Raw genomic sequence first — 17,138 nt, forward strand, 5'->3', positions numbered from 1 at the left:
CTCTTTTAACATGGCAGGGTTCTATATCCAACCAATCTATGCAGTTAATTTTGGCTGAAGCAATACTGGCTGATGCAACTGTTGGTTGTGATGCACCTGGTACTGTATGTATCCCTGGTGTATATACCAGTGTCTGTTAGTAAAGACCCAGAAGCTACTTAGCAAATTCCTAGGTCACACAAACCTTTATAATTAAAAGATCTGAATTTTGAATAAATGTTTTTGGGCAATGGTACTCTGAAGTGTTAGCTTCCAGGGAGACATAATCTTTTGAACTTCTGAGGGTTATGTCAACCTACTGCCAAGTAAGAGCATAGATTCTGTAACAGATCAATGTTACAATGTCTTAAACAATTTGTAACAACATTGAAACAGGAGTTCTTGTAGAAGAAGGCAGTCTTTCTTAGCACAAACATTTGTTGTTCAAAAACATCAGAAAAAGTCATGGATATAACAATATACAAATCGTACTTCAACATTTTTGTTTTTCAGTGAAGTTTTTGATGTATTTCTCTGACAAGATGGTGATTTCAGGATGATGATTTTCATCCCTTCAGGGTGGTGAATTCCAGAAAACAGAAATCTTCAGATCATGACTCTGAATTTGGTGATGATTTCACCTCTTTGAAATCAGATACTGAAAATGTTTCTTTTTGCAATACAATGCAATCTGTCTTCTAGTTGTGACAAATGTTTTCCATGTCTACTTTCATGGAATATGATTTTCAGGTGACTTTCCAGCAATTGCACAGGCCCTCTAAGAGTGGCTAGAATCACAAGAAGACTTCTATTTTCAGACCTTGCCTTGAAAACAAAGTGGGATTAAAAGTATCAAAGTTACACAGGCAGTGGCTTGAAAGCTCTTGTCCAAAGCACCTCGTCAGCAACAACTTGATTTTCCCTTTTCAAAATCAGTTCTGTTAAATCTCCTTTAATTCTGACTGGCATGAAGCACCAGATAGGTAATACAGTACCAACATCAAAACAGTTTTTTATTTGAAGATTTGACAATCTAGAGATAAACGTACTATGTGTTTTCAAATATGAGCTGGACTAGGGTTTGAGGATCTCCTCTGTAATGTAGTTACTGTGTCTGAGAAATTCATCCTGATTTGTTCTGTTTAGTATTTTATCTACTCTCATTACATCTAGTATCATTGTTGATATTTGTCTTTGACTGTTTGTTGAGAATGGCTGGTGCTTCCAGTGGTTAATAAGTGGCTTACTGAAGAGTCTGTTGGTCTTTTAACAAAAGCCATTTTTGCCACAAAGCCATTATTGTAGTGTGGCACATTCTTTGATTAGACATTTTTGGCAGTGATCTGAGATTAATTTTTTGTGACTGTTTGAGATGGTTTGAGATGGAAATCATGAAGGCATTTATGTAAAATAAATGCTGGTGTTACTGTAATTGTGATGTCTACCATTCAAATTTCACCCAGGCCAAGTTTCTGAAGGTGGAGCAGCTGCTAATAAAATAAAGAACTCTGTGGCTTTGAAGGGATATTACATTTTTGTAGTATTGTTGTTTCTTCTATTGATAATGATTAATGGACTTTGTAACCATAAGTTCGAGGTCAAATTTTAATTTTGCCCACCTCCGCTGTCTTACGCATAAATATCTTGCCACTGCTCATACCATTTCTTGCACTCAGCATTTGCTCTCGACAGAAACAGACCTTACCTTCCAATTCTCCATCTCTGACTTTTTCATCCTGTATCGTTCTCTGCCCAACATCTCCTCAGGCTCACTGACTTCTCTATCACAGCTAGACCCAGCAATCCGACTGTTGGTCGCAGCTTTTCGACCTCTTCTTCTCCATGCTCCATAGACACACCCGGCTCCCTGCAGTTGCCATGATCTCTCTTCCGTTTCCTTCTGAAGTGGACACCCCTCACCAGAGCACCAGCATAGCTGAGCCTTTGTGGCTGCTTCCCATTCCTCCCTTCTGTACCCCTTCTCCCCAGCTCCCCCACTGTCTCCCTCCTCTCTCCTCTGCCTCTATATTTACTGCCGGGCATTCCCCAGGCTTCAGCTGTGTTACAGTACCTCCATCCAGCAACCAGAGGGCACCCAAAATGACAGTACATACTGTACCTCATCCTCTCTGGTTGAGGCGTGGGTTAACCACACTTTGTTAACCCATCACCACGTCTCCCCTTCAGCCTATTAAATAGCACACACACACTATTAAATAACACACACTTCCCAGGAAACCTCCTTGGCCTTTGGACATTTGACTACCCTTCTGTCCTTGATTTTTGGAATTCGTCTTGGATACCTTTTGCAAAGTTTTTCTTTGGATTGGTGATCTTCTGGCATCTTGACGTTTTGCTCGCCTTTAGACCTCGACCTTGGTTTTCGCTCTTGATCTAGTCGCTCGTGTTATCTTATCCACGTAGGGTTCATCCCTTTGCTAATCACTGATCTGCAGTGCAACAAGCTGCAGCTCTTACAGCTTACAGTTCTGCCCTCAAGCATCCACCTCAGAAATGCTACAGGATATAATGAAAGTTCAAGTGTACTATAATGAAGCAGGATCTGTTGAAAGGTCAAAATCAATCAATGGTTAAGAATAAACCGATAATTAAAATGTACCAATACAGCTCAATACATTTGGAGAAAAGAGTTTTCTAAAAGAAAAAAGTCAGCTCTTAAAATTAATCTGTTAGTTACAGAGATTATAAGCAGTTTTTGGTGCAATATTTTTTCTAGACCACATTACTTCCAGTATGAATATTATATATTACATCAGAGATAAAAAAGTGTTTCACTTTGATCAAATTAATACAATGGAATTAATGGAAATGTTAATCACAGTTCTTTGGAAATATCATGGTACTGTACCAGAATAGACTGATAGAATTGAAACTGGGTCACCATTGTGCAACTGATACAATTCCAAGACTTTTGAGCCTGTTATTATGCTGTGTGTCAGTGTGTCAACTCTTTCACACATTTTCCACTTAATGATGTATTACTATACAATTTGGAATGCAGAAACAGGAAACAGGAGGAAATTCTTTTATAATGAGCTAATATTTTATCCAGCTTCAATTAAGCTTCAGGATGAATGAGGAAATGTAAGTTGACAGTCTGCACTACAGAAAAAGTCTGCTGTTTATAATCTGAGTTAAATCACCACAAAAAAGAGCTAAGCTTTATTGAGTGCAAAATTAATTATCAAAGCAATATACAGTAGCCATTTAGAGGGATTTTGCTGTGAATTTAACTTAAAATAAACTCAAAAGAGCAGGAGGAGGATTGTGTCTGAAGTATATTGTGACAACAAAACAATGTGGTAGTTTGATTTCCATGGTCTTACACTGATACTGTAGAATATCATATATCATAATTTTTGTCAAATTAATAATGTCTTGTTCTTTCTGTGGTTTAATGACACATAGTCTGACAAGAAGAGACGATAATCTGGGTAAGACAACTCCCCTGGTACTGTACATCACTATTTCTTCTGTAATATTTCTCTTCAAGTAAACATACAACAGTACAACTATATGCATGTTGTGTTGTAGATATGGACAAAAGTTGCCCTGTGTTTTTCAATTTAAAAATAATTGACAATATGATAATACTGTATTAGCATTTTAGCTTTTTCTAAAAAAGTTATAAACTGTTGATTTAATTTAAAGTTAATTAACTTTCTCAGAAAAATAACTCTTTTTGTCTAACTTTATTTCTTGGTTGGAAAACACATTTGCACACACCCTAGGGATGAACGAAAATCAAGTGTTACTGTCCAGTTTTTCCCATTGAGTTCTGATCATCACACTGAACATATTTAAATTATTTGCAGTCTTCCTTCTCATTGTCAGATGTAATAGAATATTTCACTGAGTAGCAGTTTAGACAACTAGGTAGGTCAGTGCATCAGTTTCAGAAAAAATGTGAAATCACCAATTATTTTCTCTTCTGGTGTCACTTGCTGAATTGTGAGTCACGACATGAGTCCCAGTCATAGTCAGCTAATGACAATTCCAAGACATATACAGATGATTTCTGGATGAAAAGACACAGCTTGTTCTCCAAAGAGCTGCCTTCGCTTGTTGAGACAGTCTGCTTTCCTACACAATTTAAATTATTTAGTTTTTGACAGGCTATGTGTTTAGGGTTATTATTATGGTGACGAACAAATCTTTAACTGTGAGGGCAGTGCATGATGTTGTGTATATTGTTCTTTGTCTTTCTTTAAGCTGTATACAATATTATTTTTGTCCACTGGAAATTAACCCCAAACCCTCATCTTTTGCTTTAGAGTCTACACTGTTTTACACAGTGTTTTCTCTTGGTGCTGAAAAAATTGTTTCACCTTTAAAAAAGCTTTATTAAAACCTTTTCCAAAGCAGTTTTATAGTCAATTGGCAAATCCCCATGCTGCCTAAATTAAAATCTCCACTGAATTAAGTGTTTATTATGTAATATATTTTTGAAGCTGAGCCCCCCAGAATAAGATGCAAATACAAACCAACAACCATTACATATTAGAGAAGAATTTAAAATACACAACCAAAAATGTGGAACTTTATCCTTTCTTTCTCATTGACAATGTTATCCATTGTTGGATGGACTAGTTGTATTTAACTTCTACAAAGTTATATACATGATAAAAGGAAGTAGGGAGAGAAAAATCACTTACTGTATACTTCAAAAAGGACAGTTTGAATTCCTAAATGGATTAGAATTTATGTATGTTGTTGAAGACTAACCAACCAAAGTTTTGCATTTATTGTTTTCCATAAATTGATTTTACAAAAAAAAGAACATGGTTATCTATCTAAGATTCATCAGAGTCTGATGTTTTGTTTAAAAATCTATACTGTATCTCTGTACTATCGACTGCCTATTAGAAAAATAATTTAACTTAGACAGCTATATTTTAATGTTTCTTACTTTAAAAATATATTTTAATTTTCTTAACTATGAATTATGGTGGAAATAATTATTGTGGTAAATATAATGACAAAAACACTACAATATATTGACAGAAAAATAAATATACCCCTATTCCCAAAATTAACATTGTCTCAGCAATTTGTATTTAATACATTATACGTAATATTGGAATAATTTCTCAAACAATTAAACATCATATGGTTTAAAATACATTTTAAAAATCATTTATGTAACATATTTATTACACAGTGTATTCCAAATTTACATTATACTGTACATTTTATATACTTTAAGTCAGGCCTCTGCTAGAACACTGTAGATTGAGCGTTTTTGCCATGGCTGCTAACCACACCCCCACTCACCTGTCACTCAGGGCCAGCTGCCATGGAAATGTGTTCTGACAGGAAACCTGTATCACCTGCAGGCAATTATTCCATGCTTGTCGCAGCTGATACAGAATATTTAAAGTCTACTCTAAAAATACATGGCACTCTGGTATAGAGTTTGCTCTCTAGAATGTGTTCTAAATCTCAGTTCTCTAGCTTTGCATTCCCTGCTCAGAAATCTCTTGGACTGTCAACTCTATTTTGACCCGATCTCGACTCTTGGATTTCCAAGTGCACTCCCTCTTGTACAAACGCTTGTTTCTGGACCTACACTTGGTTTCCCTCAGTGCTTTGCTACAGTGTCTTCCTGGTTTTGAGCTTTGTTAATTGGATAATGACCCTGGACTGTATTTGTAGGTTATACCACCTTGCCTCCTGCAGTTTCCCTAGTATGCCTCAGTACCACATCTGCATGTGTGCTCTTGCCATGAGCCTGGATTCAACTTACATCTCACAGCGGCTGCTTAGTTTCCACCTTAAGCAGCAGATATGACACTTTATTAAGAAATTTGATATTTTTATATATTTTAAATGTTTTTTCATACTTTCCCAAAATATGGGTTATATGGTATTTTTTTGGTTCTACCTACTTGAGTAATATTCACAAGTAATGCTCAATGCTTTACTGCTGTGCTCATTAGCACTGCTATGCTTTGGCTACTGCAGAGCTCCACCAATACTCCAAGCAAGCATCTTTCTGTTTGAGCCATTCCGGAACCCAGTTGGGGGTAGTCTTTTAAATTTGATGAAAATTGTACTTTTGAATTAAGTGCTTACAGAGGAAATTTCCACTTAGATGGCAATGAAGTATTTACTATTGCTCTTCTTCTTAGAATTGAAAATCACCTATGCCCATAGTGGAAGTACAGTATAAGAAGACCATGGGGAAACATTTATAAGAGTAGTTTCTCTAGCATGATTTCAGCCATTCTGAAGGTGTCAAACAACAGGTTGATACTTGAGAAGGAGTGGAATAGTTTTCAGAGGGTTAAATCATATGACAGAAAAACATAGTGCTTTTGCTTTGGGAAGATAGCAAATTAGTCAGTACATTTAATACTTGAGAAAAGCAAGCCTGAGACTGGCAGTCAGCAGTACAGATAAACCACATATACTGTAAGTGAGAATACTCACGATCAAGTAAAGGCCAACCCAAAGTGATAATGTTTGTGATATCGAATAACAGGACCTTATGTGTTCTGTGGAGTTTGGAAGCAATGATGTGCATTCCTCCATGCTATTTTCAATGCCCATGGTGATCATGTTGAACATGTCAGGTTTTAATGTTATTTTCAAAGACAAAACTTTAAAGAATACCCTGCTAAATGGTAAACGAGCTTTCATAGTTGCTTTTGTGAATTGCATTGTAAGATTTGGAAATCACGGTTAATAAATGCAAACATTTATTGAATGTCACACAGTTCTGTGAAGGTCACACATTTCTGTCTATTTTTATAATAAATTTATAGACCCAAGTTTCTAAATGCAAGACAGAGCCTGACTATCATAGAGTATGATAGTCAGGATACATTGCTACAGGGGGAGTTTTCCCACAACGGTCTCCTCCAAATGTGCTTCACTTCTGTTGCACATGGACCAAAGATTCACAGAATTTCAACTCTTTCCTCAAGCCTTTCAAAAAAGATATAATCATTTTAATATATTTTTCTTTTCATCTTTCTCCAACAATTTCTCTAACTGACTTGTCTTGAAGGTGATTTCACTAGTAGAGTACCACAGAGATCTGTAACAGGACCACTGCTCTTTCTAATTGTATATCAATGAGTATTGCAGATAGGTAGCAGATATAAGGTATAAGATATAAGACGTTAAAAACAAAATTGGGAAGCATTTAGAATATTTACACACAATTTTGGTCACCATGTTACAACAAATATCGCTCAATAGGCTACTCAAAATCTAAACTAATTAGATGTCTTCAGAATCAACAGTTTTCAGAAATCAGATTTGGAGGTACCTCTGTTTTACAAGAAGGGTTTTGACAGTCTGGAACAAGCTACATTGCCATTTTGTTGAAGCTGATATCTCGGTTTCTTTCAAGAAGTGGATGATATCTTGGGTCCAATAACCTTTAATATGTTCTTATCACTTCAATTACCTACAGACATTAGGACCTGACAAGCTTATCTTTGATCCTGACATGTTCACTTATGGCTTTGTTATAGGCTAGCAAAGGTGTTCGCCAAAATGATGTGGGTCACAAAGATAACACAAATTATTTAGAAATATTAACCTTTCCATTCTTGGACATGGTAGCAAAATGGAAAGATGCTTAGATCAAATTATTATTATTTTTGTTGTATTTTATATGACATGAAATATTCCTTAGCCATTTCTGTTAAAACTGTGCAAATGTCCAATCATGTTCCAATTCATGACAGCACAACAACTGACATGTAGTAATATTTGTATGAATGCTCAGAGAGTTTTTGTAATTCATTTACTCTTGTACTGTCAGCAGCAGACTGTACCAGTAATATCCTGAACAAGGTGACTTCTTACCCCTTGTGGTTGTGTTATCATCCTTAATGAGATGTTGTCCAATACAACAGGAAAATGGCATGGGCACCAGAGCTTCTTGTCCTAGTGGAAAAGATGTGACATATTTTGTAACAATTTTGTCAGCGTTTTGTGGTTTATCTAACCTTTGCAACCTATCAATTTTTTCATGTACACTACTTGCATTGCTGTGAAGTTGAAAATTTAGTGGTTTTAATAGAAAATAAAATAGTAGTTTCCATTTGTTTTTTTAGGTCCATCTAATGGTAATAAACAGTTTTAAAACTGAATGTGAGTTAACCACACATCGCACAGCAAATGGAATATGCAGTGTTGTTGTTTTTCTAGAGAAGATTATGTCTCTGTTTTGTGGTTGGCTAATTTTTTTGTTTTTCAAGCATTTTTCACCCATTACTTTTTTTAATAAACATATTCTCACAATTTGTTAGACTGGGGTTGACTGGGAAGGTGATCATAGGACTTTTGATTTCTCCCAAAAACTGTGTACCATAATCGCTTTGATGGTACATTTGGGATAATTGCTGTCCTAGAACATTAAATGAAGCTTTTTAGTGTATTTTGGCTAGACATTTTCCACTAGAATGTTTACATTGGTTCATTCCTACTCAAATAGTCCTACTTCTTTCCAACCCTTATTCCTGGTCGTTTAAACAGAAAAACATTTAATATGTACAGTATAATTTTCAAATGCTGGTGATATAGGATTGGTCAAAAATGGCAGATTTAGAAAACTATATTTCTGAGTCAAAGAGTATGAGCTTCTATTAATTATGCTGTATGTCCACTTGTTAAAACTTGTGCATATTAAAGCTAAGCAATGTATTTTTAGCATGTGTTTTTAACTTCTTTTGTTGTGGGGCTTTCTTTTGTTAAGGGGTGTAGCTTGTCCTTTTGTCTTTAGACAACATCAGGAAGAAGAATTCATAAGGAAAGAATACTGAAACAGATGTTATTTTCATCCCCCAACATGTGAAGTCGAGTAACCATGGCAATAACAACCCATGATGATGTCACAAGGAACACAAAAGTCAAAGCATGTTTTGCTTGAATGGAAGATGTAAAATGGAACGCTAGGGAGATGTCCTCTCCCCTACCTTGACCCAAATCTGGTACCTAAAGCACAATACAAGAGACATGGAAAACAGAAGTAGGTGATTTCACTCAGCAACAGTAAATGGATTCTCAGGATAATCAGGTATAAAAACATATCGGATAATATAACACTATAAAGTTTTGATTTCTACTTTCTCTTAAAGGGATTAACACACTTCAACATTGACAGAATATGACATTCATAGTTAAAGCAGACCTAGTTCCAATGCATTTAATCATTTATAGGATACATGTTGGTATTTTTTAATATTAAAATACCAACCAGCCTTGGTTAAGTGAAACTGTCATGTTAGCCTCTGTAGAAAGCAATTGTGACATCACTGGAGCCAAGCCATTGACTGCAAATGCAGAGCTAACCTATTCAGTTCTCCATTGGAGGGCCAAATTATATAATCATCATGCTAATATGGAGCTAAATAATAGATACAGAAATTGCTTCATCTCCTGCTTTAACAGATACTGTATGTCTTACTAAATGGAAAACTGTGAACAGACAGAGTTGATTTTTGTCCTTGTCTAGTCATACATTTACTATTAACTGAGGCATTTTTTAAAACATCTGCTATTATTAACAAACTGATTGTGCCTTTTCTTACCTAATATATAACTAATTGCCACATAATATTTTATATCACATCTTTTTGCTGATGGAACTTGAAGACATGATGCACCTTATACTGCTTTATGACTATGTATGACATCACAAATGTCACATGTTATTCAGAAAAACTGTATTTCACAGACAGCATATATGTCTCTTATCCAACAGTAGATATATTTAATAATTGTGATATAACAGAATTCAGTTAAAAATAACAGAAATATGCACTTTAGATATAAGGTGGAAAACATTGAAAATCAAAAAGCTTTCTATGTAAAGAGATGCATGTGTCTTGATGACATACTGTATGATTTTAATGTGAACTTGAGACAAAATTGGGAAGCATATGGAATTTTACTCTACATACAAATACAATTTTGGTCACCAAGTAATAAAAATTATTGCTTCTCTGGAATCAGTCCAGGAGAGTGGAAAGATACATTCTTTGACATTCTTATATATATATGATATACATTCTTTATTCTAGAATTGCATAATTTTGTTACAAGGTAAGAAAGCTTGATAAATGAATCATCTGTTTCAGTTATATGAACTGATCTTTCACAAAATGTTTGCAATCTAGTTTTACCCCTATTCAAAGTGAGGATGAAAAGACTGACAAAAGTTTGTGTTCCTATTTTACAATGGGAAAACCCTAATCAGAGAGGATGAATAGATATGAAGAATTATGTCCTGAAATTCTGAAACAGGACATTTTGACACAGTGATAAAAAAGCTGTGAAACAAAATCAGAAGGCATAAAATGGAACGCATACTAACTCTTCTGTTATTTAAAACAAAGAGTTGCTGCTGAAAGTCTTGAGGAAAACAATTACTTATAGCTCAGAGGCAGAGCTATTGTAAAAACAATTGAAAAGAAAGTTGGGGGGGGGGGGGGGGGGTTGTCTGTTTAATTTTAATATATTGAAGTAAACGACTTCTAGGCTCTGGCTTCCCCACAACTCTAAATTGGATGAAGCAATAACGATGAACAGATAAATCTCTTCTAAGTTTGGAAATCATTGATTAATTTCTGTCAATTAATCTTTCATTATAATTTCATGCTTTTATCTTCCACATTGAGTGGACAGGTTTGTACTCATCCCTCAGATTTTAGAAACACAAATCACAAGTACAGCAAGTGTGCAAAGAGTGCTTCCTGTTTATGCTGGAGAATTATTCTCAAAGTCTTCTTCTGTGACCTGCTGTTCAATGGTGTCTGTCATCAGTGCAAGTTCACAGAAAGAGAAGACTTTCTTGAACAATGCTAGTTTAAAAAAACTGCTTGAGACAGAAAGACTAAATTATTTAGATGGTTTTAAAGTATACCATATATAACATAGCATATAAAATAACACACTGTCTTGTGCACTCTAACCATATTCAGGCTGTGACTGCAGCAAAAAATATTGGCCAAACTTAAAGTTGATGTTTTTGCTTAATAAATCTGAATATATTTTTTCCTAATAAATCCGGTGCAACAAAGTTTAGATTTTGTCTTCCTATAGACCTTATATCTATAAAGTAATTGATCTATGTGGTTAGATTTGTATTTCCACAAATAGTTTGTCGAACTGTGCCTCAAATCACCTAAAGGATTCACTGTACTTTTTCCAATATCTTTACCGTTTAATTTTGCTGAATGATAAAAACGCCCCTTTGTTAAAAAAAAGAATGCAACATTATTTTAAATAATGCAACATTAATTAACAAGGTGAAAAGATCTAAATGTTACAACACTTTTAACTCTGCAAAATAAATAATTCCGACCACATTTTTTACAGAACAACAGGCACGCATAAAAAGTATACAACTTAAATTTAAAACGGCACATGCCATACAGCACAGATTCATTAAACTATATTAAATTCATTAAAAGCGTCGGTAATTGGTGTCTCATCTACAGACAATGTAAGTGCACACTGGTGCATACCTTCTGTTACAGATCCCCACAGCAGACTTACACTACAGAAAACCATAAGTTAGTGAATACACACAATACTCGCAAAGGGCTTAGAAACCTATTTGGGTTATTCAGACTGCCAGTTGTGTAGTGGAAAAGTCTGTCGCATGGCATTTGTGGTTACTGTGCTGTAAATACATATTCCCCATGACAAACTTGGCGTGCCATCTCCTTCCACGCTCACAAATCATAGGGGACATACTGTATATGGCGTTCATATTAGCCACACGTACTACCCTTTGGTGCGTTTGTTGTCCACGACAATGCAGACCTTATTTTTCACGACACCGTATACCGCATTCCAGCGCTCCGTTTTTAGACAATACAATTATTTTGACAGGCCACGTAACTTTCGAGACGCCCGGGATCAAAGGAGAGGATAGCGAGGATAACTGGCGAAGTGGAATTGTTTAAGAAGTCGGGTGCCCTCTGCTGGGTACCGGCGGTATATTCGGCTGGCTGGGATCACGTGTGTCTGACAGCAAGAGAAGCAGCAACAGCAGCAAACAGAGCTGTGTAGCAGCGAGCCTCTTCGCCGCACTGACAGCCTGGAATTACACTTACAGTACCGTTTTATACGGAGGATCACAGTCATGGCGGGGCTGAACTGAGGGAGAAAAAATTGCTGCCCACCCCGTTCCTTCTAACCATCTTTTGTCCGGCTGCTCCTCTTCTGCCCTGTGCGATTTTGCTTCTCCGCAGAGAAAGGACAGTGTTGAAAGACTGGGCACAAAAGAAGGAAAAAAAAGGCATAGTAATTTAAAACAGAATGGCGGATCGTGATACACTGCCCCTTCCTCTTGAGGTGAGAGCCAGATTAGCTGAGCTGGAGCTGGAGTTATCTGAAGGTAAGCGATTATTTTTGGTGTTTTTATTGTTTTCCCTTTGCATTGTCCCTGATGTTATTTGCATGTCCCGCAATGGAGCTCAATTAACGCTGGAATGAGCGTTCCCTCTTCCTTAGATCGCTTTCACCCATACATCTAGTAAATTTCCGAATAGGGGATTTTTTTGTTACATTGTTGCATTTCTGCTGAGATTTGAGAGATCCCGTTTCCCCCCCGAAAAACGGTTACTTGTAATTTTTATTCTGGTTGACCTTGAAAATATTGTTTGAAGACGTTCCGCTCATTTTACATTGGAATTCACAGACCAACTGCTTCTTGCACAAACGAATTGATGGAATAATTGTGGCAGCGGGATAAGGTTACCATTGACATTGTGGGGGTTTTATCTCTAATAATCAAAGCTGGGTTGTCGTTATAACACTATTGATCCTGTAGCTGAAGCTGAACATGAAGAAGCGTATTTATTTATCGGTTATATTTGGGCAAACTGTAAATGGGAAGAAAAAAAAATCAGTTGTCATATTTGGAATGCCAAGTTGACCGCGCTTAAATCCTGGAAACTGCCAGGCAGAAAATAACTGCAGTCTTTGAATTTCAAATAGCATTTTTGTTTTTGTTGTTGTTGAAGATGGTAAAAAAAAGGATAAGAGAGACAAAAAAAAAACGCACTTCCTCACCGTTCTGTTTCTAAAATGATAAATATATACAAAATGATACCAGAACAGTTGGGATTTTGTTCGCAGTGTCAATCTTCAGATACGTTTTTGGATTTGTCGGTTTTGTTGATGTGGGGGCGAGCAAATTTGTCCGATGTTGAGAGCTGAGCCATTTAAGGCAAAAAGTGCCTCTGCATTTGTTTCACTTCGGCAAATACCTGTAGACAATGGTGTTTGTTTATTCATAGCAGTAGCGCTGTTAAAACGTATCAATATGCCTTGAATTTTGTGAAACAAGTTAATTTCACCACTTTGCTTACCTCATGAATATATAAAGTGGAATAATATACTTTTTACACTACCGTAGTTATTTAAGGAGATAATTGTGTGACGGCATAAGACTATTACGCAGTCGAATTTGTAAAAACATAATGCATATTTCTTTGCATATTGTATCCAATAGGTGTGTTAGTCGTCACTGTAAAGGCCCCTGTGCTAGTCACTAATATTGTCACCGGCAAGGTTTTTAAGTTTTCTTACCTTTCTACACGAGAGAGAAATAAGGGTGATTGTTTTTGGGGCGGGTGGGGTCCCATTTTCCCATTTTCTGGTGATTGTCTGCCCCGCGTTTAACTGGCAGTTTTAGTTTGTGTGATGCTGTGTCTTACTCTTATATGGTTTTGTTTTCGGAGTCTTTATGCAGTTCAGTCTAAGCGGTCGCTCTCGGGAGAAGTCTGATTCATGAGAAATGTAAAATTAAGGACCGCCCGTTTTCTTTTGGTAACGGTCTTAAAAGGCTCTAGGCCAGAAAGTGAAGTCTAGTCGCTGCCAATTTCGGCGGCTGGGAGGAGAGCAATTATTGATATTGCATTTGTCTCACAACGTACTGCGATGACCGGTATCTTAACCATATCGGTGCCGAAATAAATGTGTTGCAATCCGTTGCAGTTGTTTTTTGTCTCATTGTTTAACACTATTTTATAATATAATATGAATATGAAATCAGTGTCAAGAAAAAGTAAGGGTGTGCACTTGGATATCCAGTTGTATTTGAAGTCTCAGAGAATACAAACGCATTAAATTGCATGACTTTTTTAGCAGTTAACTTTTGTATTCTGACTAGATTTCAGAAACGTTGTGTTTTCTTCTCTTTTCAGCATGGAATAAACCTATTACTTGTTCCTTTTCAGTATGTCTAGATGATATTATGATTGTATGTATTTTTGAATGTATATTAACTAAACCTAGAAAATACTTTATATTGCACATTTTTTCTTGGAGAGCTATCGTTTTTAAACTATAAGCCATAAACAATAAGTTTTTTTGCAAACAAAGCTCCGTTGTGTAATGTAAAGTGAGTTTATGATGATTCAAGCTTAGCGTAAAACATGATATGCGGGCTACCCTTTTTAATTCAAAGGGAAATGCGTTTGTTTCCAGATTTATAGGGGAGGTCTGGCTGGTGCTTGCAGACACTTGAGGCGAGTTTCATATTTTGGGAAGACAAAAAGTCCTTATTTTGTCTCGCAACAAAGTGTTTTGCATGCATCAATGAATTGGACAGTGCTTCTACAAAGGGAAAACACATGCTGGAAATGAATTGTTATTCTTAAATAAGTGTTATTCTTCAGTGTTATGTTGGGTAATACCTCACCTCTGGCTTTGCAACGTAGACCGTTTCACATTTGACACGAAGCACGAACGTGGCTAATCGTCAGTGACTTTGGCACTTGTGAAAATAAATCCATGAGCCATTTTCTCAAATTAAGTCGCGCGTGCTGGTGTTACTCTTTAGGATTAGAAATAAATCGTATACGAGTAGTTACTATAGTTAAGATTTTCATTACATAACTTCAAGAAGTGGCTGTTGCCTGGTTTTGAATGGGTACAGTGGAACAACGTACTGTACTGCCAGCATGACATCGCAGGTGCACGGCTGAGGTAGACCAGGCTGCAGGAGGTGGGGCTTGAGCTGTAATTTAGGCAGCGATGAGCAAGCGAGACAGACGTTGTGCGTTCCCCGTTCCCCTGGGCAGGCTATTATAATTGCGTGATGTTCTGAAATGAAGGCACAGTGGGAAGATTGTTACAGTCTCCTGCACTGTGTTGGGGTTTTGAATATTTTCTGTGTTTATTTGTTATCTTATTTCTGCTGTTTCGGTTTGTGCAGCAAGACATCACTTACAGTACTGTACCAGTGCAAGGAACGTGATGACGCATAATGTGATTCCAAAGGGCAAATCAACACCCTGGTAATAAAGCTCACCAGCTGTCACTTAAGTACACTTTCAGTTTATTTTAGTGATTGGAGTAATTATGACTCTGAGGTGTTGCTTTGTTAACATTAAGAGCCTTCATGTACAGTATGTGGTCGCGGTGATCTACTGTAACAAATATCAACAAGCCAACTTTTAGAACCAGCTGTGCTGGGCTCTTGTATGACTGGTTTCGATTAGACAAATGAAAATTTGAAAAGGTTTAATCATAAAGCCAGTTGTTTTAATTTTTTTCCCAACTCCCGAACACCTGGTAATGAGGAAAGTATTAACAACACTATATCACCACAGAATGTATCTTGTAACAACTGCTTACAAGTGAGTAGATAGAAACTGAGGTAATCTGGGTTTCTTAAAACAGTCAGGAGTGTGTCTGGCCTCTAGTGACAACTTCCTGTGAAAATCCACACTGGTTAATCTAAACCTTTTTCACTGTTGAATGCAATATTTTCCACTGATGTAAAATGGTTCAGATGGTTAGAGGGAGGCAACTGTCTTGTTTATTTGGTGGGTACCGTCTTGACCATTTGTTTTTGGGGATAACAACTTGTGCATTTGGGGTTCAAGTCTTTTGCATGTGTGCTTGGGAGGTTATGTCTGGTGTGCCCATAAGTGTTGGGAGGTATGGGCTCTTTGGCTCAGTTTTCAGCAGAACTGAACAAAAATGCCCAGGTTGTTCCTTTGTTCTGATGGCATGGAGTCACATTTTAAATGTGGGAAGTTGGGGAGTAATGGCCAATATAATATAGAGACACCTACCATAAAGACAGGATTTGCCACGAAAAATAGGATAACGATTTTCACAACAAAGTGGAAATAGGGAAATATCCATTTATTGCTTGTAGTCAATGCAGTCTTCCCCACACACAGTCACATCTGTGCTTAATTTTAAACATCCTAAACACTTGAAGCACTTGTGCAGAGAAATAAAAATAGAGAAACTTAATGTAGCTTAAACTGATAAACACCACAGTGAGACTTTTCTGTTCTAGATCACCCTGTTCTCTTCTTGTTGAACTCTTGTTCAGCTACTTTTTCATGATTAGAATCTTAAATCCATCCTTCCTTGATTTTTCTACAGTGGTTTTTGTAGATGATACACTTGAAGCTCTGTGGTAAGCTTACTGGAGTCTATTTATAGTCCTGTGAAAGCCCTTCTTCTAAGACAGGGGAGTAAATATTTAAACGTGCATCTGAACTTAACAGGTCTATAAACATCTCGAGCCTCTCAAATGATCAAAGATGAAAGTTACAGCAGGATTGTGAGCACCTTTCTGCAAAATCTTGACCTTTTACATTTTCAATTACCAACATTGAAAATGACTCGTTTGCTTGGGTTTAGTGCTGACTTTAATCAAACATGATATTAAACACACATAGCAAGCACCCCTTTTTTGCTGCCCTTCAAGCATCATTAAGTTTAATTACCTTGTTTTTTTTTATCCCTGCTGCGTTTCGGATGATAGAAAATAGCAAACACAGGCTGCTGTTGTCCTGTGCATAAGAATATCTGTCATAACACCAATCTGTTATTATTTTTTAATGTTGCTTCTAACTTAATCTGTGTTCCTCTCATTTTCAGTTATTGAGGTGTGAAACAAAATAAAATTTAGCTTCGTTCCTGAGATAATCAGGCTTGCAAGTTTTATCACTATGATTCTATTGGATAGAGCCCCCTCTACAAATGTGCTTGTACTTAAAATAGAAGATATTATTCTTAAGTATTGCACACTGTTATTTTCACAATCATTTTTATGGTCCGTTTGCTGTTTTTTATGATATATATTTTTTTAAGTAATGTTTTTTGTTAGGAATGTGTTGTATGTTGCATAGTTTGTTGCT

General features: G+C 36.5%; 1 protein-coding gene and 1 long non-coding RNA gene across 19 annotated transcripts in view; one reads left to right on the plus strand and one right to left on the minus strand.

The window, feature by feature from the left end:
• Positions 1-6,638: 6,638 nt before the first annotated feature.
• LOC148657479 (uncharacterized) lies at positions 6,639-13,854 on the minus strand. The gene is made up of 3 exons (XR_015940978.1): positions 13,561-13,854; positions 7,822-7,902; positions 6,639-6,930 (listed from the first exon to the last, which is right to left on the minus strand). It is a non-coding gene; the product is annotated as an uncharacterized LOC148657479 (long non-coding RNA).
• The window catches only part of LOC148657480 (disco-interacting protein 2 homolog C), a 223,566-nt gene continuing 218,178 nt past the window's right edge, over positions 11,751-17,138 (plus strand). For 7 of the 18 annotated variants that reach the window (XM_088643814.1, XM_088643797.1, XM_088643803.1 and 4 more), the window contains exon 1: positions 11,752-12,364. Coding sequence is in view for 17 of the 18 variants with exons in the window: in XM_088643797.1 (XP_088499923.1) it covers positions 12,286-12,364 (79 nt within the window). In the remaining variant the exon portion in view is untranslated. Of the gene's footprint in view, positions 12,365-17,138 lie in introns of all 18 variants that reach the window. The other 11 variants (XM_088643805.1, XM_088643809.1, XM_088643811.1 and 8 more) reach the window with 4 other exon arrangements.

Source organism: Lepisosteus platostomus, chromosome 8 (genome assembly GCF_059453375.1).
Source record: "Lepisosteus platostomus isolate fLepPlt1 chromosome 8, fLepPlt1.hap1, whole genome shotgun sequence".
Classification (NCBI taxonomy): domain Eukaryota; kingdom Metazoa; phylum Chordata; class Actinopteri; order Semionotiformes; family Lepisosteidae; genus Lepisosteus; species Lepisosteus platostomus.